Source organism: Trachinotus anak, unplaced genomic scaffold, assembly GCF_046630095.1.
Source record: "Trachinotus anak isolate AG129_WGS33_773 ecotype Australia unplaced genomic scaffold, CSIRO_AGI_Tana_v1 ptg000008l, whole genome shotgun sequence".
Classification (NCBI taxonomy): Eukaryota; Metazoa; Chordata; class Actinopteri; order Carangiformes; family Carangidae; genus Trachinotus; species Trachinotus anak.
Window position 1 is genome coordinate 22,783,126 of NW_027273859.1, and position 26,327 is coordinate 22,809,452.

Consider the following 26,327-nt stretch of genomic DNA (forward strand, 5'->3'; position numbering starts at 1 on the left):
TCCTTGGCGGAAACAGTAGCATGTTTCTGAGACCAGGGAACAGGTAACTACAGATAATACATTCTTATGATGATTTTCAAAATAAAGACAATGAAACACCAACATATTTGCCTCAGATCAAAAGATTTTTAATCATTTGTTTTTGCATTGAAATCTACATTCATATTAGTATGATGTAATTTGGTTCAGTAAACACTGCCAATATGTGGTTTTGCAATCCTCCCTCTTAACACTATGATCATACTGTCAATGTGAGTTTCAACTGAATTTTTTCAGCATTAGTTTCTTTATTTTTTTTCTTACTTTAGGTTTACTGGCCCCTCGTGTTGATATTTTAACAAAATGTCAAAATGCAAAACAGAAGCAACAACTTCAGTTCTGCCATAAGAGAAAAAAAAAAGGAACAGAAAAGTAAAAAACAAAAAGAGACTGGACAGACAAATGATAAACACATACCGCATAACAACAGAGAGGATATATATATATTTGTAAAAGCACATTCGTATTAATAATAGATGCTTTGGAATGAAAACAGCAACAAAGAGGCTCACTGTGATCAACCAACAACTGTCCCACTTACACTCAGCACATTCCACTTATATATTATCTGAATTTTTTCTTACTTGTGCCATTAAAATGCATGAAAACATGTCATTATAACCCCCAGTCCTCCCCCCCAAAAAACATAATAATAAATACAAAAACAGGAGATTTGATTGGTCCATGAGGTAAAATGTGAAATAATAAAAAATAAAGGAAAAAGGGCAAAAAGTTGGAAAGATTTTGGAAAAGACAAACATCCACAAAAAGAAAAGTGCGGCTGGAAAAAAAAACTAATAAAGAAAAGCTTGTGATTGCAGACATGAAAGCATGATGTCCAACAAGGTTTCATTATCTTCCCCCAGAAAGAAACACACACACACTCACTCACTCCCAATCACACAACCATTCACACAGTCTAGCGTGAAGCTCAATAACCAATCAGTTGCCCAGGCTGTAATCTTAACAAAGCCACTTGATGGATGGTGATATTTATATTTACATTGAAGTGATGATTAACTGACAAAGAGCTAAATACAAACACAGAATTAACCCAAAAACATAACAAGCAAGAGTAAAACCAAGAGAAAACAGATTAAATCACTAAGTTCTCTTTTCATTCCTTCACTTTTTTCATCTCCTCCTATGCACTGACAAAAAAAAAAAAAAAAAAAAGAAAAAAAGACCACTGAAGTAGGTGCTGGAGGTGGGTGGGGCTTACAGAGGCAAAGAGAGGGGGTTAATGGTGACAGTGATGCGGAGATGCTCAGAAGCAATAGAGCGGCACCCACGGGGGCATGGAGCCCACCACTCAGCAAAAAAATCAGGCAGGTTGACTCTTCTCTGTCTCTGCTACATGAAAAAGAGCACTTCTATAAAAGAGCCACCGCGCCTTTGGACTGTCCTGGTTTGAAATCAGACACACCCCACCTCCTGTTGTTTGGAGGCTTAGTGCGGGAGAGCATGCAGTTAGCTACACAGTGTAGCCTGAGTGGGTGGAATTCAAAGAGCACTTTAAAAACAACAGACAGACAGCCCGCTTGGGTTTATACGGGGCTCTGAAACAAGTTCAGCTCCTTTGTTAGAAGTTCGAAGTTTAGGATGCAGGTTTTAACATCGATCTGAGGAGTGTGTGTGTTTGTGTGTAGCAATAACTGCAATGGTAGAAGCAGCACTAGTAGTGTTCAGCGGGCAATAGTCTTGTTCTTCTGGAGAGGAAAAGGCTCAAGAAACAAACCCAACTGAGTGTTGACCCCTAAAGGTGCAGCAGTAGCATTTCAATGTATTAATGGGAATCATCAACAGATCGCCCTTGTTTCAAAATCCTGTGTCTGTATTAGGAATTGAGGAGTTTTCTTGTGCATGGGTTACTGTGGCTGCTATGTTCCAATATTCTTCAGCAGCGTTTTTTTCTTAAAAGCTTTAAATTGTGTTTTGTCAATTTCTACGTTGGCTGAGAGCCATATTCTTTTTCTTTTTTAACCAGTCATCTAAATGAATGGTTGTTTGCAGACGTGCCCAGCACAAATGACAAACTTACCAGCCACAGCATTTTATTAGTGTAGGATCATTAAATCTTTTCATCTGAATGCCACTGTCATGATAATCGTTTTGGTAATTTCAAAAGTCCTTGTTTTCTTCCGATTTCTTCCCCTCTTTGTCTTCTTCCCGTGATTGTCACCCACTCCTTCCTCTTTTGCAGCACCAATCAGGCAGTCGTACAGGTAGGCAGTGAACGATCACGACATTTATCTGGCGGTTCATGAACCAGTGAGGAACGTTTTTTAATACAGTCAGGCATGAGGCAAAGGGTCTTTTTTTTCCTTGACTGTAGAAACAGAAGAACGTAAAGAGAAGAAGACGGGAGTGAAGGGAATGGTAGAGAGGACACCTCTCAGAGGCTCTTTGCCCCCTAAGGCCCAATGTGGGCTCAGTCCTGTCTAATCTGGCCCAGTCTAACCATTTGTTTGGTTAGGCCAAATCCAGTCCAGTCTGGTCTGGTCTGGTCTAGCTGGGATCCAGACCAGGATTTTAGAAGAGTGCTTTGGATCCCTGGTTCTCGAACTCTGACCAGGCATCATTCAATTCCATGAAGATCATCTTAGCATACTGTTCATAAGGCTGGCCTGTCGCCTGCAGAGAGAGAGGGAGAGCATTCATTTGCTGATTAGTAAAAAGCAATTAAAACATTTGTAAATCATGCAGAAAATAGCTTTGACAATTAACAATATCACAATTTGCCTTGTCACTGTTCTTTTGTTTTTACTCCTGACCTGGCTAAAAGCATAAGCTGCATGCTATACTGTACCTTATCTGGATGGACGACCAGCACAGCCTTTCTGTAGTACTTCTTCACCTGGTCGGGTGTCACCAGGTCAGCCATGCCCACGGGCTTCCAGCGGGTTTCACCCTCCCACAGCACCGTGTGCAGGGTCGACAGCAGCGCTCGGATGTTTCGCTCCTTCCCCTCGATCCAGTCCAAGATCTGCAGCATTAAGAAAAAAGCAAACCTTTACTATTTTTACCATGAGAAGGGCAAAGACGGGTTGGCACTGAAAAGCTACTTTGTGAGGTTAAGCTCAGAGTATCTCCTGCCAGAAGGTGCCATCTAATCAGGCCAGTAACTGAAAGGTGACTGAGAATCTCATGTTGGCCTGGTAAGATCATCCGGTGCATTTCATTGACTCAAGAATTTATTTTGAATAGCATATGTTTTTCAGCGTGTTGTATATCCCTCATATATGTATTTAGTGTGTTACCTGCAACTTAAGTGGATCCATGTCTTTGGTGATCTCCTGTCTTCTCATTTCAGCGATGGTCCTCGGTCCCTTTTTATCGGGTTTGGAGGCAAAACCCTGAGTTGACAGCAGGTCCTCAAAATCGTCCTCCTTCACCTTCGGCTTGGGGCCTGCATTAAAACACAGCGCAGAGAAACTAAGGTCTGAGACGGAAACAATATGGGAATAAAAAGATGCAAGCAGAAGAAATACAAAATCCTTTGATTCCTTTTTTTTAACTGAATGCTTGCTCAATTATTTCTGCACCTTGGCTAAATTCCCAAGAAGATTTAGCATCACTACACCAATACAGAACAGAGAATCAACACAGCACTTCACATAAATATTACAATTACTTCCATTTTCGGCAGCTGGTAAATACCCACTCCTTATTACTAATCACATTTATTCATTTCTATAAGCTTGGGGGAATATTTGAGTTATAATTGTGGAAAATAAAACATTAAAATGATCGCTAACTCCAGCAACAAATCCTTTCCCCTGCACTCAGTGGCTCTTACCAAATCCAGGTCCACGCACTCCTCTCTCCTCTCTCCCACCGATGACGCTGGAGAAGTTGAGGTTGTAGTTGGGTTTAGAGGACTGTGCGCCTGCAGGCTGAGGCGCTGAGGATGCTTTGGAGGCAGATCCGGATCCTGATCCCGGCATCCAAGCTTTGCTCTGGGCTGAGGAGGGTCTTCCGGACTGCCAGGGCTGGGCTTGAGGCTTAGCAGAGGAGGAAGCAGAGGAGGAAGGAGCCTTTGTGCTAAAAGAAGGCCCAGAAAAATTACTGCTGGTGGAACCTGCAAGAAACACGGAGGAATAAGGGTTAATTAATTGAGATGAATTTAGAAGTTTATAAGTACAAGTTTTTCTCTCTTAAGACCTGTCAGTGCCGTAGCACCTTTACAGGCAACTGAATATCTGACCAGGATCTTACCTGGTAAAGTGGAGCCAAGGTTTCCAAGGTCGGCAAAAGGATCAAAGGTCTGAGACTTGGCCTTTGACATAGATGACCCACTAGAGCCTACAGGCAGATTAACAATGTGTGAGTTAGAATTTTTTGACTTTATAATTTTTCGAGGAAATATTGACAATTCCTAGGGCTCAGAAAGATTTTTGTCTGATTATCCTCCTCCTACCTGTGTTGGTATAGTTGGGTTTGCTGGTGGTAGCGCTCATGCCAGTGGTGGTGCCAGCTGCCCAGCTGTCCCACCCACCCAGCAGGTCTGGTTGGCTGGCTGATGATGTCATCTTAGGGGCATCATTTACGAGCTTATCTGTTAAGATACAAACATCCAAAGTATCTCTGATTAAGTGTCTAGCCATCGACAGCAAATTGTTGACAGAAAGGAGGTGCTGACACAGTGATGGTTGAAAAGAGGAGAATGGTTTGTCCAACAAATCTGAGATTTTAAGACACTGTAGGGAGGTTTGTTGTTGGCGAGTCAGAGTAAGGTGTGTGTTGTCATCATATCTCCTCAGAGCTGATGGTGAGTTATGATGAGGCAGCAGAGGAAAATTGGACAGTTGGACAGCTGATGTACTCACTGAGGTTGAAGAGGCTGGTGTTGGAAGCAGGAGTGGGGTTACTGTGAGCCGAACTGAACCCGCTGGTTGCTGAACTATCAGAACCCAACAAGTCTCCAAACAGGTCTGGTCCAGAAGCCTGCCGAGATGAGCCCACACTGGAGCCAACGCCAGAGCCAGACCCCATCCCAAACGGATCAAACAGGTCGTCCATGGCTGCAACACAAAGTGAGGGAGGGAAAAAATGTATGACATAGAACTGGAAGATTTCTTATAATAATGCAATCAGCACGTGTTAAGCCTTGATCCCTTACGTTTAGAGTCTGGTGTGGCCCCACTGGTTGGCCCAGTGAAGAACAAGTCTTCCTGCACTGCTCCTGTCTGACCAGCAGGGGGTGCAAACAGGTCGTTGAGGAGGTCACTGTTGCTGGAAGCAGCTTTCAGTCCTCCCTGGACTCCTTGATGAGGAGCAGAGGAGGTGGTCGAGGACATGGAAGGAGGTTCGGGGTCAGAGTTCAACCCCAAGAGATCAGCTGTGTCACCGACAGGAGACTCCGGGGCTGCAGGAGCAGAGGTCTAAGGGACGATATCGCCAAAAAAAAAAAAAGAGAAGAAATAAATTAATGATGGAGGAACAAAATACAGCATTTTGGCTGTACTTTATAACACTGTCTCGGTGCGTGAACACAGAAGTAATACTGTTTTGATGGCATAATATAACATTGGCCATCCAAGAATTTCCTCACCTCAAAGTCAGCATCAAACAGTGGTTCACTGGGGTCACGTGACAGTGGCTCCCCACTGGGGGCAGAATAAGAGTAGGACTCTCCTTCTGACTGATCACTCAGGTCCTCGGGGTCATTCACAGAGCCGCCTCCTTGACTATCTGGGGCATCCTGAGGGCCACTCACATCTACACACACAAAAAGCTGGTCAGTGGAAATTTTAAGGCCCTTGATGTTTCTTTAAGGGGGGGTGATAAATCGAGAGGTTAGAGAATGTTTTTTGGTTTAAATCCTATGTGGGAGAAACTAAGGCAGTAAATTAAATAAATGATCACGAGAACACAAGGGCAGTACCTTCCCAGTCCAGTGTCTGGAAGAAGTTGTTGGCGTTGGTATCGGTGCTCACAGGAGATTCTGGGTCTGTTGCATTGGAGGCCTCTGGGGTCTGAACCGGCTGGGGCGACTCTGAGTCGTAAAATGCTGAGGAACCTGGTTGACGAGGCAGCTCCGGCTTACCTGTCATGGTAAAGGTTTAATGTTCAGATCATATGAATCAGTGAATTAGAAAAACTGTGCAAAAACAAACTCCCTGTGGGCTTGAAGGAGGAAAAGATGAACGATATACTGATATATAAGTGAACTGATAAACAGATGGATGGAGATACTAAACCAAACCAAACCCTACGACTCCTAACCCCAGAGCCTGGCTTCTGTGAAGTAAATCCACCTACCAAATTTGCTGAGGATCTCCTGCTGCTCATCACGAGAGGAGAAAAGGATTTTGGGGTTGAGGCCCTTGGTTTGGAAGCCCTCCCATGGCGGGGTCTTAGTGCTTGGTCTGTCCCTGGGTTCCACCTCTATGTCCAAGTTAACCTGGAACAAGTCCGGGTACTTCTCCTGGATGTCACAGGCATCCAAGTCATACCTGACAAGAGAACAGGTAGTCGGGAAATAAGAAGTTATGGAGAGACCATATTAAAGGCCTCATTAACAGCACCGAGTCAGGCTTTCAGATTAGAGAAATTGATGCTATCAATCAGGACGTATGAAATTTGCAAAAGTGAATTAATTCAGAAGACAGGCTCCAGACAGTCTACATACTTGGCAAACTTGACAGTGGTGGCATTTCTGGGCACAAAACCTGTGTGGAACTGGATCTGAAACATCTTCATGGACGCCATCTGAAACAGAACAGTATGGAATTTAAAATGTGAGTTAACAAAAGTCATTTTCCATTCAGACTGCTTAAGTTGTTATCTCTGGTATTTTAGGATCATTTGCACTCAAGCTTGTGTGTACCTTCGCCTGTAGACGTCCTCCCAGTGTAGATCTTGCATGATAGATCACCACCAGTACGTCTCCTTGGACTGTCACATTGAGTGGAATCTCCGCTCTCCCATCTTCCATCTTAAAATCCCTGAAAAGAGCAAGAGAGAGAGAGTGAGAGAGAGAATGAATGAATGAAAGAGTAAAAAATTAAGAAAAACATCTTTTTTTTTTTTTTATATCAAGCGAAAGTTGAAAAGCATCCTTTTGTGTGTATGAACTTACTTCATCTTGTCGTACTCCTGTGATGTGGTGAGGACCCTCTCGTCTCCAACGTAGACTTCGCAGAACGGCCTGCACCCGTTACGCTGCTTGTTGAACAGCGGCACAGGCGTCATGACAATGGAGCGAATTGTTATGGGCTTGCTGTGGGGGATGATGGGCTCCTCTGCCATCATGTCACACATATACTCAATATACCTGCAACAATCAAAAGCAGGATCAGGGTCATGTCTTGTTGTTTTTTTTTGCTAAACACTGCAGGAAGAGAAAAAAACTTTTCTACAACTGTTTTGATGTTGTTATACCTCTTGTGTGAGGCTGATATGCCAGGTGGGCAGCGTTTCATTGAGAACATGTAGACGGCAGCCTCAGCTGTGGTGAAAAGGCGACAGAAACACAGGAAGGAGCAGACAGCCACTGCTGATGCTGCCCTGCCATCCTACAGAGAGAAAAGGTGGAGGTAACAATTACAAACAGTTCCCCCTTATCATCCATTTATGTCTTGGTCTTGACTTCCTCTTATCCCATCTCTCCTTCTGAGCATGCATAAAGGACTAAGTCATCAGTCATTAGTGGCGAGAGGCTACTTACCAGACAATGTACTATACAGATGTTCCTCTGGTCTTGTTTGAGCCACAGATGCATGTTCTTACACACGCTGTAGAGACTGCGGAGGTTGGGGGCACGACGCACCTGCCAGTTACACTCTGAAACCTACACACACACAAATAAAGATACACACCTTAGTATAACAAGAGTCTTGATTAGCTGCACATTGAGAAGTGAGAAAATTACCCGAATTAAATCACAGCAAATACCAGGGCAATAATAAACATGTGTATTACGGTGTCAAATCCACAAAGTCATATCCACTCACAGCAATGATTTACCCAACAAAAAGGTGCAGCACACGCAGGCAGGCAAACACATACACACACGCAAACACACACACACACACACACACACTTCATACCCTGTTGTGGAATCGAGAAGGCCTGTATGATCGTTTGGAGAGGTTGTAGACAGCATAGTGGCCAGCATGACGTGAATCCAGGAACAGACGCACGTCCTCAATGTTGTTCTTTATCGCCGACTCCACCCCCTCTGCTGGGAAGGACATGACTACACACACACAAATACAGAGAAACACGTACAGTAATTAAGAGCCAGCTTCAGATTACATGTAATATAATGACTTCTTGCCAAAATTATGCGGAAAGGGGCAAAAATAATCAAGTAAGGATGTTTTATGGAGGGTACTGTGCCTACCTGCTATTCTGGAAGTGATGTATGAAATATCCAGGTCCCCTTTGGCATAGCTGCGAGAGAAATTACAAGTACACTTATAAAAGTAGAAAGTACACAACGTGATGGGGAGGACAAAAAACAAATCACTACTAGAAAAAAAAAAGAAAGAAATAAAACAGTTGGACTAAGATCTGGGTGCCTGCACAAACACAGCAATTAAGGAACAGCTTAGTAACAAAAGCTGGTTCAGGAACAAGAAAGCGCTGGATTACGATATACTAATATGACTCCATGATGTTGCAGGATGGGGAGGTAAATGAACGATGTCTGAATGGACATCTCTGCCGGGGCTACCACGCATTTCAGAATTTCAACCAGTTTCCATGAAGGCTGTGTCACAAAATATACAAATTAGACTACAACAGGCCCCACGTCATCTCTCCTCTGAGTCTTTTCAAGTGGCACATGCATCTGGCAGATGCTTGCAGTCACATGGGGATACACTCAGAAGAATCATCACTGCCAATAGCTCCTGCGTGTTAAGCCTTATTAACAGATAATTGAGGTAGAGATGAGATCATATTGGATTTTTACAGCAAACTAAATCATACTGGAACAATGACAGTAGCGAAAACAACACAGCACGATTCCTACAGACAAACAAACTGGAGGCCAAGCAAAGGAACTGATCTATCTACTGTATGCTGACGACACTCTGCTTTATCTGTACGGTGTTAGCACACACAGGCGATGCTAGTAAAGACAAAGATGTTGTTGAAATGGTGATTTAGTAAGCAGTGCAGCCATATTAAAACCTGAACTACCATTCATTCATCCTCTCATTCATTCAGGCTATGGTTGAGATTGTCTGCTTCAGATAGCTAGAACTAACAAAACATTTCTGTCCTTGTAGATTAAACATACAAATTACATGATTAGTATAGTGTGTAATCTACAGTGCTTTCTGGTAATTACCTTGTTAAATAAAGGCCACCATTGCTGCACCACAAGCTTTTCTGTCAATGTCTTGGTACTAATTGGCCAATCATTTCCTGTAGCATACATAGAGCATATGTTTCACTTGTTTTGTTTTTCACTGATGTCATTTTCCAATCATTTTCACTGTTAAAATCATACTCCATCCATCTATCCATTCACATCACGCTCTGCATTCATTCAACTCAGTTATTGAATGTGTGATGTTAGGATCAGCAAGCTGTGATGATGGACACAGCACAAAAAAAATGCATAGTAGTTTTTTTTGTTTGTTTTTCCTCTAAATCAAACACAAACTGTGGGACACAGAGCGACGCATGAGTTGATGCACTTCACCGACCCATATTTACCTTGGGCTGCTAGGTGATGGACACATAGTGGGACCATGAGGGATTGGGACAGAGAAAAGAAACAACAAAAAAATAAAAATAAACAAAACAACCAAACAAATGGAACAAACTGATGATAGAATAACAAAATGAAACATCAAAAGTTAACGGATGTGGGGAGAGTGGCTATTAAAGGAACACTTTGCGCAATATTTTCAACCCGTTTATACGTATCAGTGGAGAAGGCCGTCGGTCTATATGTGACTAACAATCACCACCAGTGATTTCTGCTGTGTGACTGTGTGCTGCAGCCATGTTTAGCAGCTAGATTTCTCTGGTGAAGGAACAACAAGGAGAGAAAACCTGAAATAAGGTTTGTCTTCCCCTGCCGTCACAGTGGAGACCACATTTCAGACAGACAGCCACGGAGCAAAATGTTCCTTTTAAAAAGGTAAATCTGGGGGAAGGGTAGGTATGATTATGACTGCTTATATAGACAATAACAATAATCATTGACATTTACTTCAGGCTGATGAAACTGTGATGAAACGTGATGACTGACAATTACAACATATTGTTTCGAAAACTTTTTGGTGGGTGCCTGAATTCAAATTTTCTTAGAGCACCACAAACATTGTCTGAGTTAATTAAGTCATAAGTTGACTCATGTGAAGTAGCCAGTGCAAAAAATTGAAAGTTCAAGTGAATTGTCAGCCAACTCCATAGGTTAACAAATATAGACATATAATATAAGCAATGGGAATCATGAGACTCAGCAATGTTATGCCAAGTAAGAAAAAAACTATCTGGTTATACGAATAAAGCTGTAATGACAACAAAGATGAACTGAAAAATGAAATATGAATAAATACAGCACTGGTGTTCATGGTAACAAGGTTGGAGCACCTTACCTGGCTACTGACTGGATGACCTTAGAGGAAGTGTCCTTTATGTTGGTCAGGAAGCGCTCCGTTCCTCCCCTTAAGATATCCAAGAGGCCACTGCCCGACTGATCGGGATCATAGATGCCTATAAGCATCATGAGGGGAAAAGAGAGAAAGCTTAACATGATGCATTTGCATACACTGTCATAGCTTAAGCACCGACACAGTTAAACCCACAATGACAATAAAATGACTCACAAAATATGCAGCAAAATCTGTAATATTTTCATTCTCAAATTACTCTCTAATTATACTGAGATGCTGCCTGATGTTGAGACACACTGACAGTCAGATGGCTCCGACTGACTCCGCACGTTTTATTGCTCAGGTGTGGAAGTATGAATGGACAGGAGGACTGGAGTCTCTCTCAGGGGAAAGAGTGAACATATTCTGCTTTGCGACAGATGGCTGACTGTGCAGAAATCCTCTTAATGGACAGTTCACAGCCTGTATGTGGGTTTGTATGGTTGTGTGTGTGTGTGTGTGGATGGGGAACTGATAAGCCTATTATGCTCAGTTAAACAGAAGTTACAGGTAAAATATAAATTTTTTCACCAAGTACCTTCAGCTCATGCTCTTTATGAACTCAATGCAAATTTCCAAAAAAAGAGAAGAAATTAGTTATTTCCAGAGCTCATGTACTTTGCTCCAGGTTGCTTCAGACACACTGCAGGGTGGACAACCAATCAATCTTCAATATTTGGTCTGTGGCTGTGTATTTGTTTTACAGTTTGCTTTTCATCGTCACCATCAGTCTAGGTTAGTGGGTTACAGAGTGACTGACTACAATCCTCTGCTTAGACAATGACACAGTGAGTGGAAACCATGTCTACTCACAAACAAAGATATCTTGTGATGAAATTTCCATCTTATAAATCACGATTCTATAAATCACCTCACTAAGGCTGAGTTTCATAATTGGAATTTCAAACACATTCGAGGATCTGACCTCTAGGGTTATAAACAGCTGACCCAATGACTGTTGGCCGTGACCCGCTCTTGCTCTGGAGGACACTTTTTAGTAATCTCACAAGTCCCTGGATATATATATAAACTATTGTGTGTGTGTGTGTTTTTTTTGAGTGTGTCACCAGTTGGGTGGTCATAGGCGAACTAACCAGATTACTCATTGCAAGCATGACTCTCAGAGATATGGGCGGTGTCTTGGGTGTACACATAATTCCATGTGAACATGTGCTCCTGGCTGATTAGAAATTAGGGCTTGTAAGAAAAAAGATAAGTTCACTGAAATGAAGTCTCTGTGAAACAGCTGTACAGCTGTTTCTACATCATAACATGTAGTCATGTTATCAGTTTGTTGGAGTTGGAGCGTAATAATTTTATGCTGGGGTAATCTTATGGGGTTATAGGTTATTTCGGTTCAATTCCCCCATTTAAAGTGTGAACACTTGAAACAAAGAAACACTATAAAAAAAAAAACATACACAAATCCACAATCTCTCGAACAAACACGGTCCCAGACCCAACGAGCGCATTGCATTGTCATCCAAACAAACCCTCACCTGCATTGTTGTGGACATTCTGGACCTGCATGGGCGGCTGCGCTCCGTTGTTGCCAAAACCCCCGTTCTGCTCCAGCAGCTGCAGACATTCATAGCCGTCATACACTGGACGCCAACAGTAGTATGTACTCAACATTGTAGCAGGTCAGTTGACAAAATGAAAACTAAGCCGACAAAAAATTTAGAAAAAAAAAACACTTGAAGGGAGGACCTGAGATTCTGCCAAAGTATCATTTAAACAGATAAGAACAAGCAGCAGCAACAGAAAAGAGGATAGCAGAGGGAGATAAGGAAATCATCTTCCTACAAAATGCAGAAAATATCTTCAAAAACTCATTTTTTTTGTTTAAAATACCAAACTGCATCCCAGCACAGAATAAAAATGGAGCTCGACAGAAAATAACGGTCAGAGGTTCACAAATAGAGGAACAGAAAAAAGTCCTGAGTGTCAAGCAACAGGTCCTGTCGCCGTCTCTAAATGTAAAATCATCAGTTCAAAAGAATCCAAAAAGTAGATACATCATAACACGTTGCAAACTGTCTCAGATGTGCTAGATAAAATAATTTTCCAATGAGCACTGGAGTTTCTGGGTCTGTGTTAAAGCAACCAGACAGCCTCTGACTCTCTCTTCCTCTCCGGGACGTCTACCATATTTCCCTCCTAGTATTTCACTTCCATCTTTGTTCTCTTCCTTCGCGAGTGTCCTCCTCTGTGCTCCATCACAGTCTGCCTCTCCATATGTCTGTGCTGAGAAGCAGCAGAGAGAGGAAGAGGAGGAGGAGGAGGAGGAAGAGGATTATAATCTCCTCATGTCCACCAGGAAAACCCCTTCTTAACCCTAATCAGATCAGCGATCTCCAAATCTGCCTTCACGCTGCACACATTTACCAGCCTTATCAGGGCTGCACTTAGTGAGAAATTGGTTGGGATATAGAAGAACTCTGTGCCCCTATTAACTAATTTGTTCCCAAGAAGAAAAAAAACTATTCATATTTTTCACTGTAATAGAAATTGACTCCATAGATTAGATCAATCGGGCTCATGTTGCAGACCAGAAAGTTGCTGGAAGGAAGAAGAGTCACTGCAAACCTGAAGATTTTTGACATTGAAATAAGATTTATGTAAATGACATCAGTGGTTGTGGATTTGGTGATAAGTACCAGGATTTGCGGATTTGTGGGAAGAATCGTGAGAAGCTGTGGCTGCTAAGTTGGTCGTGGCTTTTCCTCTTCCAAAACCAATCTGATTGTGCTGAATTAGCCTCTGTGGGCGATAAATGAAAAGGAGTTTTATGCCTTAACAGTGACCCCGCTGCCTGCATTCCTGCTTTACTAACGAAGCACTGGTATCAGTCCATGTTTATTTTGAATTTTAGTTCACACATTTTCCACCTCTGCGTCTCTGTTCCTCTGGATCCACTAGGACGATGCCAGCTGGGAAGAAAGGGAGCCCGGGGGAAGAGGATATAGACCCCTTTGTGCCTGCCGCTGTGCGTGCGTGCTGGTGTGTGTCTGTGTGTGTTATTTGTGAAGCTTCGTAAGTGTAACCACATCTGCAATTTGAGAGCGTACGAGTGTGCGTGCACGTTTATGCACATGGTGGAGGAAGCTGTGCGGTCAATCGCCCTGTCAATACCCTCCTAACAGACACCGAGGATGTGCCTCCGTGGGTTCCGCCAATCAACTCGTTGACTCACCACAAAACTCAAATACACTTTTACTGCGAAATTAAGCCTCTACATAAATCGACAACCAAAGCAGAAACATTTTAAATGGTAACCACAGAGTCTGGTGAATTCAAGATAAAGATTCAAGGCCGACTACTTTAGACATTTAGAAATTAGACAAACTCAGCAGCTGCTCGCTCTTAAATAAAATGGAAAGTCTCATTTCCTTAATCAGTTACTACTCTTCTTATTTCATTGTAGGAGGCATTTTCTAATCAAGTTGTTCTGTCCTTTTCTCTCGTCCCTTAGTCAACAAATTTACCAGGCCTCCATTTCAGTGGTGATTTTTTCCTCAGAATCTAACATCTGTTTGTTTCAGCCTTATTCAGGAGGCCCCTGACTGCAGCTCCAACAGAACTTCCATAGAACAAAGTTCAGGTTTTTTTGCAACAAAAAAGCACAGCTCAGTCATCATGGACTGCGACCTAAAGGCAGCATGTTTTTTTTTTTTTTTGGTAAAGTGCTACATGCAGTCATGCGCACACACCTACCTCTGTAATAGGAGACTTGGGGTTGACGTTGCGTGCTGCCGCTATCTCCTGGAGCTGGTTGACCAACTCTGTAATAGACAGACGCTCCTCTGGGTTCACCTTCAACATGGAACCTGGAGAGCAGGAGGAGGAGAAGGAGGAGGAGGAAGAGGAGGAGAAGAGGGGTGCGTTGGCGGAAAGAAGAAAATTGGAAGAGAAATGTTAAAAACAAAATGTGAGGCTCATGGAGAAGGTGATTATAAAAACATATACAATTAATCACTAACAGATGTTTTATTAATCAAACAAAATGATAGAACTTGTATTAAATGTATATTCTCATGTGTCACACTCTGCAGGGAATGGGCAGATTTCTACTCTCCACCAGATGGAGCTTTTTAATTTCATTAACCTAGTTTAGGAATTTAACCTAATTAACTTGCCACGGCGTTTCTCTCTACCATTTCCACAGTATATGAATGCTATGTTTACAGCTGCTGCCCCGAACATCTGGCAGGCTGGTAAAGATGACAAGAACATTTGACTTGTGGTGTCAACTGTGACTCATGTGCATGAACAGTATCAGATGGAAGGATCGATGAGAGAATAAACTAGCGTGGACGGGTTGGCAGGGGACAGGCAGCACGTACGTATGAGGTCGTGATACACAGTGTACTTGACATCATTCTGAGGGATGGAGTATTTCCCGTTCACGATTTGCAGCTTGGCCCCGTCCTCAAATGGGTGCTGCTTAAAACACAGCAGGTAGAGGATGCATCCAAGGGCCTGCGAGGAAGAGCAGAGACGGTAAAGACAACAATAAACCCCCTTCGTTCTTTATGCTCTCAAATGCAGAAGGTGATGAGATAATGAAAGCAAAAGACAAAACGCTGTCAGAATATGGAATCAGAGTCAACCTGTTGTGCCCAAATATCCAACAGATACAGGACTAAATAAAATCCGTTAATGAGCCCACACAATTAGCTTCATCAGCCTAAAGTGTCTTGTTGTGATGCTGGGATCTTTGAATGTCTCGGCTCCGCGGAGAATCAGTCTTATATACACTGGGCAATACCAACCTCTGCTGTGGTGAAGGTAAGATCTCTAACATGACTGGACCTGGACTAACACAATGGTCCTCGTGGCCGCTGACAACAGAACAGATGCAAAGAAAGAAATGTAAAGGGCTCTGACCCAGATGTCCTGTTTCTCATTGATGGGGAAGTTGGAGTAGAGATCAATCATCTCAGGCGTTCGGTACGCTGGAGTTGTGTTCCTTGTGATCTACATAGAAAAAAACAAAACAAAATGAACACAGAAACATAGCTGCTGGACCACGTGGGCTGTTGCAGTAAACCTTGGCCGAGCATGCTTTTAAATTTTTCACTAAACAGCTTCCACTTCAGATTTTTCCTCTTTTCTTCAAGCATCTCGTCTGTGCTACCAGCCTGAAAATAGGCGCCTGAGTGACACCTGTGTTATTACATTAAGAGACCAGGATCTCTGGGGTCCTGCATGCTGAGGTCATCTGTGGCAGAGCTCCTGTGTGTGACTGTGTGTCTCTGTGGCTGCAGTATAAACACAATTAACCTCACTGATCAGTCCTTCCTGGACCGCCAGCTGTTAATTCGATTGAAGGTTTCTGGTTCCTGTCCAGTACCGTATTAGTATCACCAATGATCCACTGTCACCACTGTTTAATGTGTTTTGTTTTGTTTTTTTCTTTTTGAAGAATTGACTTTCTTAGTGAAATTAGAGAAACCTGGCTGTTTTTGTTATTTTCTTTAACAAGTTAAAACCTTTAGTGTCTCTAGTGCCTCAAATAAAACATTCAACTTTCACTTATGCATTTTTTTCTTTTCGAAATGTTGTGTGTTTGTATGGAGCTGTCTGTATTTCCAGTGGTCTGCCTTCTGTGTTGGTGAGCCGAAGACAATTTACACATAGTGGACATTTATCCTATTCTATTCATCTGGTGTGAAATATTTATAAATTCACTACACGTTTGTCTGTGATTCTCAAAACATGTATTTAAAACACCTGGTGTGAAACAATCTTATTAAAATCCATACCATTAAATATACCGACAATATTAGGAATGAAAAATCATATACATGTAGATTATTTCAATATTACTGGAAATAATGAACAAAACTTTGGGGGAAAAAAAAGAAGAATCAGTGTATTGTATGAGGAGGAGACGTGTTGAGATGAGCTTGAACTGATGTTTGAGTGTGCACGCACCTCGTCCTCCACCATGGACCTCTTCTGTGCCGACCAGCTGTAGTCAGGGTAATGTGACACTGTGGTGGCGCTGCCAAAGTCACAAAGCTTGATGGTGCCCTGGTTACTAATCAAGAGGTTCTCAATCTGCAACACATCAAGTAAACAGTGAGCACGTCAATCAGTGCACATTCAATTACCAATTAGTAATCGTAATAGTATTATGAATTGTTGCGCTTTAAATGACAGTATCTTGTACACAAACACATATTATAGATACTACTAGCAAGGACACACCGACCTTGAGGTCTCGGTGTATGATTGGAGGTTTCTGTTTGTGCATGTGCTGCACGGCGCGGCACGTCTGGTAGAAGGTTTTCAGCACAGTGTCACATGACAGGGGAGCCCTCTGCTCTACCCGCTTTATAAAGTCCACCAGCTGACCTGAGGCCACAGAGATGAATGAATGGAAACCCAACAGTCAAAGTGAAAGTAACACCTGCCACTACCCACATCCTTTTTTTTTTTTTTTGTCTGTCTATGGTAAGTTGTAAGACCCTGCAAATAAAACCTTGCCTCTTGCCTTATTGCATGATGCAAGGCCTTGCATCATGCAATAAGATACTTCAATCAAATAATGAAATTAAAAGGTGCTTCAGACACATTTTTATCAATGTTTGAATAGTATTAATGCACAATGAAGGATAAGTCGAGAGGCATTTACTCTTTAGGCTGAAAAACAGCTGAATGAGAACGAAGAGAAAGGAAGCAGAGAGGCCGCAGACAGGAAACAGTTTCATCACAAGCGCCTTTCAGTTAAAGTTACTGGGAAACAGTAGTGACACTTTAGTTTGAGGAACGAATAAGCATTGATTCAGTGGTGAGGAAACTGACAGAGAATGAGGAAGAAAAGTACAAATATTGGGAAAAGTGTCTCTAGGAGTGTGTGTGTGTGTGTGTGTGTGTGTGTGTGTGTGTGTGTGTATGTGTTTACCTTTACACAGCTCAGTGAGGATCAGGAACTCGGCTTGTCCGGTGTCTGACTCCTCCTTGCTGATGGAGGCAGCAGAGCAGAACTGGACCATGTTGGGATGACCCGACAGCTTTTTCTATGGAGCCAGCAGGTCAAGGAACATTCAGTATAAACACTGCTGTGGTGTCAGGTCTCCGATCAAGTGTTTTACATCAACGTCACTTGATTAAATGGTGACTTTAACGAGCCATCGTGGCCATAGATCTGGGTTAAACATCTCTAACAACTTTAAGTTACTCATCATCCACTTTGATGCATAGCCTCGAATAAGAGGTTCTGTTCTAAAACTGTACCATAGCTTGTAACAGTGAACCGAGGAGGAGATTATAGTCATGTGACAGGAAGAGTTCACCTGCTGACTTCAGAGTTTGTTTTTCTGCCTCATCAGCATTCGGGGCATCAAATGTTGTGCAAATAATTAAGCTCTGAAAACACAAATGTTGCAACAGATCCAGGAACATGGTGGGTCATTTACCAATAGCCTGTGCCTCCACAATGTGCTTCACAGCGTGAATCAACTATTGCCCAACTGTCCGAGAGATGTCCCAGTGATTTTAGGTGCTGGCCAAAAGGTTCATTAGTCCCCTCCACTGACTCAGTTTTTCCTTATTGAAAGAAAAAAAAAAACTAAAAACTAAAAACTGGGGCTTCATAAAATAAAATACCCCCAGAAGCACTGGGATAACCAATGAATAACAAATCAGTGAACCCCCCACCCCCCCCAAGAATTATTCATGTTCTGTCCTGCTCATCACTTCTTTTCAAACAAGAAACACACCATGGTGCTTTGGGAAAAGATTCACAAATGTCAAGCTTCCAGCCACAGAACCACCTACTACACAGCAGCAAAACCACAAGCTAAACACTGTAAATATATATCAGCTCCCGGCTTTGTGTGGTTGTTGCCAATAAACAGCAGTAATGACAGTCTACCATGCCGGAGGTGCATTCCACAATCCTGTGAGGTCATGGGTGAGAGTTTAACTTGCCTTTGTCACATGTCACCCTGTGCTCTTTGTAAAAACAGAAACGCTCTACAGTGATCTAAAGAAAAGAAAAGTAGCTTTTCGTCGTGGTCTGGAACTGATAATGGATACCATGAAGCAGACTTCCTGTATGATTTCCTTGTTCTTCTCCTCCTCATTGGACAGCAGCCTCTGAAACAAAAGCACAAACACAGACCTTCGGTTTGTTGCTCTTCTGTGATCAGGTGACACGTCATCTCATCAACAGTCTACAAAAACCATTTCAAGGCCAAGTCAAACTGAAAAGGAGATTATCACATGAACTGCTCCAGCTGATTACAGCGACTGACCAGTTCAACGGACACTTTCAGTTTCACAGTTCAGTCTGGATTTAGACCCAGGGAGAATTCTAAAGTGGATCTTCAAACAAGCATTAATGTTTTCCCCCTCCATTTCTATTTCATCGATAGAACTGTTGTGCATCACTGTGTTTTACCTCGTCCTGACTAGTTCATTTATCATTTATCTGTCCTGTTTTAAAAGTGCAGACAGCGAATTGCTGAGCTTTTAAACCAAACACGCAACATCTTCACCCTACACAATCAGCAGCATTACAGAGAGGAGGGCACTGAACCCATCTCCCCAAAGTCTTCTCACTGAATACTAACAAGACAGAAATCCCAGTATCCGCAGTGTTTCACTGAGTTGAGAAATGCACGATTACACACACAGCATGGACAGAATTAGAGAGTGTAGAAGCAGACGGTGCCTACATCATGAAAACTGCCATAATTACAAGAAACAACTTGCTTGAGGAGTTTTTTTTTTTTTTTTAGTAAAGTGATCAACAAATTAGCAGCAGCCCTAATTAGCACATTAAACACATTAAACATTCAACAGTTTCATAATATGCAGTGTGCATAGCATAGTGTCTTCATAGGAAAAGGGCAAAAGTCCTCTCTGTGTTAAACCGGAGTCCACGAGGATGATAAAGTCCAGTCATATGTAGAAATGCAGTGCAGACACAATGTTCTACATACTGATTGATATTTACTAATAATAAGTTGTGCTCACTGCATATTACAGGTGTGTTCTGTAGAAGGCAGAATCAGTGTTGACAGAGCTAATGTCCCTGATTCAGTGCAACATTAATAGACACTGGCGTGCCTGTTAACAAATGACTGGAGTCATAAAGGAATGTGCAATATTGACTGGTACAGCCAGAACGTATGAGTGGCTCAACATGTGATAAGTAGTAACAGGTACAATTTCCTTAGTGGGTACTTCTTGATCTTACCTTGAGGGCATAGTCTTTACCACTGCTCATGTCCTGGGCTTCATACACAAAGGCAAATCCACCTGAGAAAAAAAAAGAGAGAGCAACTGGATTGTAATTCACATTGTTCACATCCATGTGAATAGTACGTGCTCTCTTAAGCCCTTACAATGAAACACAATCATCAATCGCAGATATTCAGCGTACTGCAGGGACTGTGTGGTGCAGAGTGAGATGTGTTCTAATATGGTCTAATGCAGCTACCGCATTTATTAATGTTGAATCTCTATGCCTGATTTGTTATGGCATGTTGTGCTTTGATACACTTTGAAGATGACTGACAAAGAAGCAGTGGCAGTGCTTCTACATCCACACCTGATATTTCACTCTTCTTTGGCATTACTATGAACAGCTATAAAAAAAAACAAAAAGGGGACCATGTTCAGTGACCCCAGCACACACCCCACTCCACAGTATACTGAACTCACTTAGTTTTACCTTATGGCCACAGAGAGAGCAAAACACTTCAGCATACCCTGCTCTACACAACCGCAGACAATAATCACCGTCTTATCTGTGGCCACTGTTCGGCCACGTTGTAGAAGCTGAAGCTTAAGTGCCTTGCTCAAAAACACCACAACAAAGTAAGTGTCTCTTGTCACAAGCTCACTTCTCTAACATTTAGGCCCCTGTTAAGCCCCGCTGAACCTCCACCTTTTCACTGAAGGTGTGGCTGAAACCTGAACCGAGGATAATGTGGTGCATTCATCAGCCCCGCTATCAGAGAGGAAGGAGAATCAGCTTCGCATCCTCAGTATGATCAGTCTATCACAGATATCCACACATCGGGGCAGACAGAACACCACACTGTCCTCACTACGATGCGTTTCATGGAGACTAAAGTGCTGATTAAAGCCCAGTCACTTAAAATGAATTAAAGGCAAGATAACCAAAAACTGATTGATCACACACAGGGGATGCAAAGTGTCACAAAAGTAGAAGAATAGATGCGCAGATAAAACATTTTCTAAATGGACAATTTTAACTAATTACCAGCGGTTAGGTACTGGTTAAGTGAACTATCACTGCTACAAATTTAATTTAAAAGGGATTAAAAGGGACTTAGGTCACCGTGACTGGCAGAAAAGAAACTTTTTCTCAAGTATGTGCTTTTGTGCTCACAGGTATATGTACTCAGCAAGCCGCCAGGGAAGGGTTGCCATAGTGATGAGTAAATCAACGACCAGCCTTGCTTTGCTCTCTCAAGATTCCAATCCAGTCTTTATTTAGATAGACGTAATACCCAAACTGCCAGCTCTCAACTCAGTGCATAATTCCTAATCGAATGCAACAACATCTGTGAGCGCTGTGAGCCACTGACTTTGCTTTGAGAACGCACTCCCGTCCCTGAGGGGATCACATGTCTTCCTCTGTTCAGTGCTGGCAGAGGGAGGGAGTGAAACCCAAAAAGCTCCATTTCCTTCACTCCAATTACCAAGCCATGCCAAGACAAATACTGAAAGGTGGGGCAACGGCCCTCCTTTATCGTTCCCCACATTGTAAAATCTGGCTCAGGTTAGAATCTTTGTGACTGTGTTAAATAATTACAGGACTATAAAATAAAAGAAGCAGAGCTTATCCAGTCTAGCTCCTAATAAGAGAGCTCTCTTGTCTAAAGTTTCACCAGCTCAGAAGAGGACATGAAAGCCACCAGCCAGGTATCACTGAACCTAAAACCCTGTTTTGTTATGTGGAGATTCCAATCTCTGCCTCACTACCCTGAAGAGGACTGTGGTTGTGAAGCTTGCGGGGAGGATTTTTACTTTTATCAGCAACCAAGCAGAGTAGTTTACTAAATGTATGATTTGGCTGCCCGAAAAGATTCTATGAAGTGGAAAAAAACCTTGATTGCCTTTCCGCCCCATGTGGCAGGTACTACGGATAGAGAAACTAGTCATAGCTCTAAAAAAAAAAAAAAAACGACAATCTTGTTACAGACATTCATTGTATTCTCTCATCAAAGATCCTGGCGAGGGAAGGCAACAAAGACAGCTTTCAAATAGCAGGATGGGATCAGAAGAAGGCGTTGGTTTAGCGTAAAATGATCTTGAGCTTTGGAAACTGCTCTAATTTTAAAAGTCTGGTGTGTCTCCTGTTACCTCTCTTCAGCTGACTATCATGGCGGCGGGATGTGCAATCAAAACACTGATTATACTGTTGATTAGAGTTGCATTGGTGCAAAAGCAATTAGTTGATAGCGTATCTACAGGGAGTTAAGCAACAATAATTTCAGCCATCATATTAATTGTTTGTCTTTTAACCATCAAAGATCTAAACCACCAACTGGTGCCAGCTTCTCAACTGTGAGCATTTCTCTGTATAATATCACTTTGAAGGTGAATAACGTGATGGACATTTTCAGCTGTAATGGTTTCATAACATATACGGAAATGCCTTTGTTTTTTACACATAAATGCAGAATGTAGTTGCAACTGAGTGAGTCAGAGTTGAGAAATGCAGAGATGGTAGTCAGTACTGCAAAGGAATGAAACACTCAGTCAGGATTAGCCAGCAAATTCCTTGTAACGTGGACCCAGTTTGGTCAAACACATACTACTAGCTGACCAAAAAAAAGAGAGACATGCCAACTTCTTCAGTGTCTGGCTTTTGTTTATTTGTTAAGACACAAATAAATAAGATTTTGCTACAATAAGTTATTTTACCCTTAATTTTCTTCTGTTATTTTGCTGGTTTGTGTTGTCGCGATTTCGTTTTAATCAATTACAAGAAAGTAGAGCAAGTTTGCTTGCTGAACTGCTGAAGCTTCACCATGGAGGAGTTCAACTCTGACCCACAGGTCTGACCTTGCTGAAATCTGTGTCGACACTGAAAGATCAAGTACCTCTTTTTAACCTAACTGAGCTCACTGCTAATGTCAAACCACCACGGTTAGTTCTTGAATATATTTGTGGTTAAATTAATCACAACTTCTGCTTAAATTTGATTTAACCAGTATTTTTGAATAGACAACCCCCAAAATAAACACTAACGTCAATCATTAACTGTCTGCTCTACTGCCACTATGAATATAACTAACCATGAGCGATAGTATAGCAAGACACTTTGAAATGAGGCCCAGAGACTGAGAGAAGAGACCTCACCAGTGGGTTTGCACATGTCCTATAACCACAGCGGTTGCATATAAACAATCACGGGCTCTGTCAGATTCAACCTCAGACACATTATTATCAACCAGTGTTGATGAAATAGCTGTGAGAACCTCGCAGCATATGATGAGGGGACACAGTCAAACAGGCATTTCTTGTATTTAATATCAGCCTTATATATAAGATTAGGATCTTCAATTTGCTTTGGATAACTACATAATAAAAATACAAGATGGCATTTAACTTGCAAACAAGTCACACTTCAGTTCCAGGACCAAATTAGAAACTTAAAAAAAATCAGGTTTCCTCATTACATTGAATCTTTTGTTGTTCATTTGCTTATTTTGCAGCTCAAGCCAGACATGACACATGAATAAAAGAGCAAAAAAGAGGAGGATCAGAGAAAGAGGAGTAACCAATCTCTCCTTTGACTTCACAAGGAAGAATCTGACAAAAGCTCTGCAGATGCTGGGATGTTGGATGTTAGTGTCGTTAACATTAAAACTAAAAGAGCCCTGAACACAGCCTGTTAATTAAGAGTTTTGATAACAACACTGCCACCCTCGACAGTCTGATTCTACCACGGCATGCCTTCCTCTCCCCTTCACAGTGATCCTTCTCTTGAGTCAGACATCTTGCTGCAAAGGAAGATGATAAGGTTTGAGGTGTGTTGCTAACAAAAGGTGGGGAGCTGGTAAACAAGTAAAATGCAGCCCTGCGCATAATCGTGTTTCTCGCCGCGACATAACTTAGAGCTCAAAAACAACATCTGGCAACGTAACAGAACAAAGTTAAAGTTGTCTATGCGTCACCTTCACACATCACAATCGGGAAATTCATTTAGCGCCTGTTGGACACACACGAAACCAAATTATCAACCGGTGTTTACTCTGTGACTCATAGCTCCGCACTTGCTAACGCTGTTTTCATTGACCACCAACAGAGGGTTGTTAGCCACTTCGGCTAGCTAGCTAGCTAGCACGCCTAGCCGCGCAAGCCGTTATCTACGTTTCTCGCAGAGTTACACCATCTCACCTTCTGCGATCACCCTCTTGATCCTCAGTTTCATGTCGCCGAGCTCAACGACTTGTCCGACGAAGTCATTCTGGTCCCGGCTGGCCGCTCCGGACGAGCCGGGCCCGGCTAGGAAATCCAGTGCCGACTGGAACAGGGACATCTTATCCGCCCAGCTTCAGACTCACAGAAGCCGGCTTCAGGTGAAAGAACGAGGAGTCGAAATCCCAGCAAGCTCAGCAGAAAACCCGTGCGGCGGTTCACTCTGTTATGAAGACTTGTAATCAGGTGATTTTATTCTTTCAGTGGAAGCAAACATCCTCTTCCTGCTGCTAGGCTGACGAGGCCGCCACCATCGCCAATGCTGCTGACTTCCGTGAGGGACGATGACGCCAGGGCACGATTCGGTCATGTGACGTGGGGGGAAAAAAAAAAACGATGCTAGTGTTTTCCTTGTGTGGTAAGCATGTGAAAACGTGTCCAAATACACGCTTCAAACGTAACATTTGAATGTGTGATAAAGTAGTTTTTATATTCGCACAGAAACAACTCGGTCAAACCCAGATTCACTGGACAGTCACTAAAACCTTTTGTATGGATGGTTTATCACGTCTCCAGCACAGTGCGTGTGTACGGTGATGGAAAGCGCCGAAATGTCACTAAATAAACTGAATTAAAAGAGATTATTTCCTTTCTTTCAATATAGGAAATAAAGACGCAAACAAATTGACAGTGAAGAGACATGACACCGGCTCTAAATTGCAGAAAAATGAATTAATAGGCCTACTCAGAATGTAATGTAAATTCACAAGGTTAGGCTTTGATAATAAAGCATTTCATAACATTTCTTTTTAAGAAAATGTCCTCTCTGGCTGTAGACATTGCAGAGGGTAAAGAGGGTAATGGTAGCACTTATGCAGACCAAGGTCTTTATACAATATTCTTCAAATTAAAGAAAAAAAAAAAAAGCTGTAATGTAAAATCCTATCCCCTCATTGACAGACTTAAGAGGAGGTTCCCCATTGTACATAATATCATGTGCTAGGACGCCATCTACTGGACTGTGTGTGATTTAGTGTCCTGCTCCACACACAGTAAGTTTCAAAGAATGTGCTGAACATGTTTAAATGAATGAGCCACCATGTCTTTACCTACCCATGTACTTTACAGGCTTGTATCAGTGTGATATCTTTGTAATTCAACTATGTTTATTTCATATAACTTACTATAGGGAATCAATTTAGCTACCTTATCTAAAATAAGCAATTGAACCCTTTAAAACATGTCTGTGTCCCCATTGGAAAAAAAAAAAAAAAATTATGTTTAAAATTATTATATTCCAAATATATATTTGCCATTTACTCTCCTTTAAAAGCCCATACGGGCACATTAAAAAAAGAAAGAATAAATAACTGGTTGAGATCATTAGATTTTACATTTTACTGCAAATTATGTTAAGTGCACAAATAAACAACTGAAGCATATTTAGACACACAAACACATAGACACAAATTAATCTTGGGATGGCAGATTATATAACCAACTATCAATAATTAACAATGCATTATTCAACTTTGGATCTTTACTACATTTACTTTATGAAACCCACAATGCTTGCTCTTATTTAAAATTATCTGAATTTTCATCCTGTTTTTAATATGTGCTGCTGTGTTGCTGTTATTGCAACCTTTGCTGTCATACCCCCATGACTCAAAGATGATATATACATTTAAAGTTAGAATGAGAAAATTAGTGTATGGATTTGTCAATCTGTACATCATCGTTTAGGTCTCAATGTTTTCACTACCATATGCTCAGATAACCTGTAAATAGAAAGGCTCATAGTTACCGTCTGTCACAAGGTGCTTTTATCTTGTGGCCCAAATGTGGAAGACGAACATGACTTTGAAATAACTGTAAAGATTTAAAGCAAAATAGGTTCACTTTGAGTCCATTTAAGATCCAAAAAGTTTGTGTTTCAGTTTTTAGTCAACATTATTACAATTTCATCAATCAGCCTTCATGCAACACATTTCTGCAGCAATATCATACTGTAAAATTTCCCAAGCATTTATAGACATACTTGGTTGACTCAGCAGTTTGTCTTTCTGTCCTGTTGGGTTCACTGTAGGTTGTTCTGGATAAGATTATAAGATAAATGCAATGTACTGCAAAATGTGAGGCAGAAATTACACTATGCATGTCTCGAATTTTACATCACAGGATCCAAAGGGCAGTCAGTTGGGAGTGGATTCGATGAAGAAACAAAATGACTGATGTAGATCCTGGTGG

The 26,327-nt window shown here is 41.9% G+C and overlaps 1 protein-coding gene across 1 annotated transcript; it reads right to left on the minus strand.

The window, feature by feature from the left end:
• Nucleotides 1-104: 104 nt before the first annotated feature.
• On the minus strand, nt 105-24,423 carry gak (cyclin G associated kinase). Its single transcript, XM_071483627.1, has 29 exons — nt 24,057-24,423; nt 19,876-19,937; nt 18,711-18,770; nt 17,575-17,689; nt 16,882-17,024; nt 16,602-16,727; nt 15,552-15,641; nt 15,008-15,143; nt 14,379-14,491; nt 12,161-12,239; nt 10,605-10,722; nt 8,390-8,439; nt 8,094-8,242; nt 7,712-7,834; nt 7,426-7,559; nt 7,124-7,318; nt 6,872-6,989; nt 6,674-6,753; nt 6,304-6,497; nt 5,927-6,088; nt 5,594-5,760; nt 5,162-5,423; nt 4,869-5,063; nt 4,460-4,597; nt 4,258-4,344; nt 3,839-4,120; nt 3,300-3,448; nt 2,849-3,025; nt 105-2,673 (listed from the first exon to the last, which is right to left on the minus strand). Exons 1-29 carry the CDS (start codon nt 24,196-24,198, stop codon nt 2,572-2,574), a joined length of 3,948 nt encoding a protein of 1,315 aa, XP_071339728.1. The 5' UTR covers nt 24,199-24,423; the 3' UTR covers nt 105-2,571.
• Nucleotides 24,424-26,327: the final 1,904 nt, after the last annotated feature.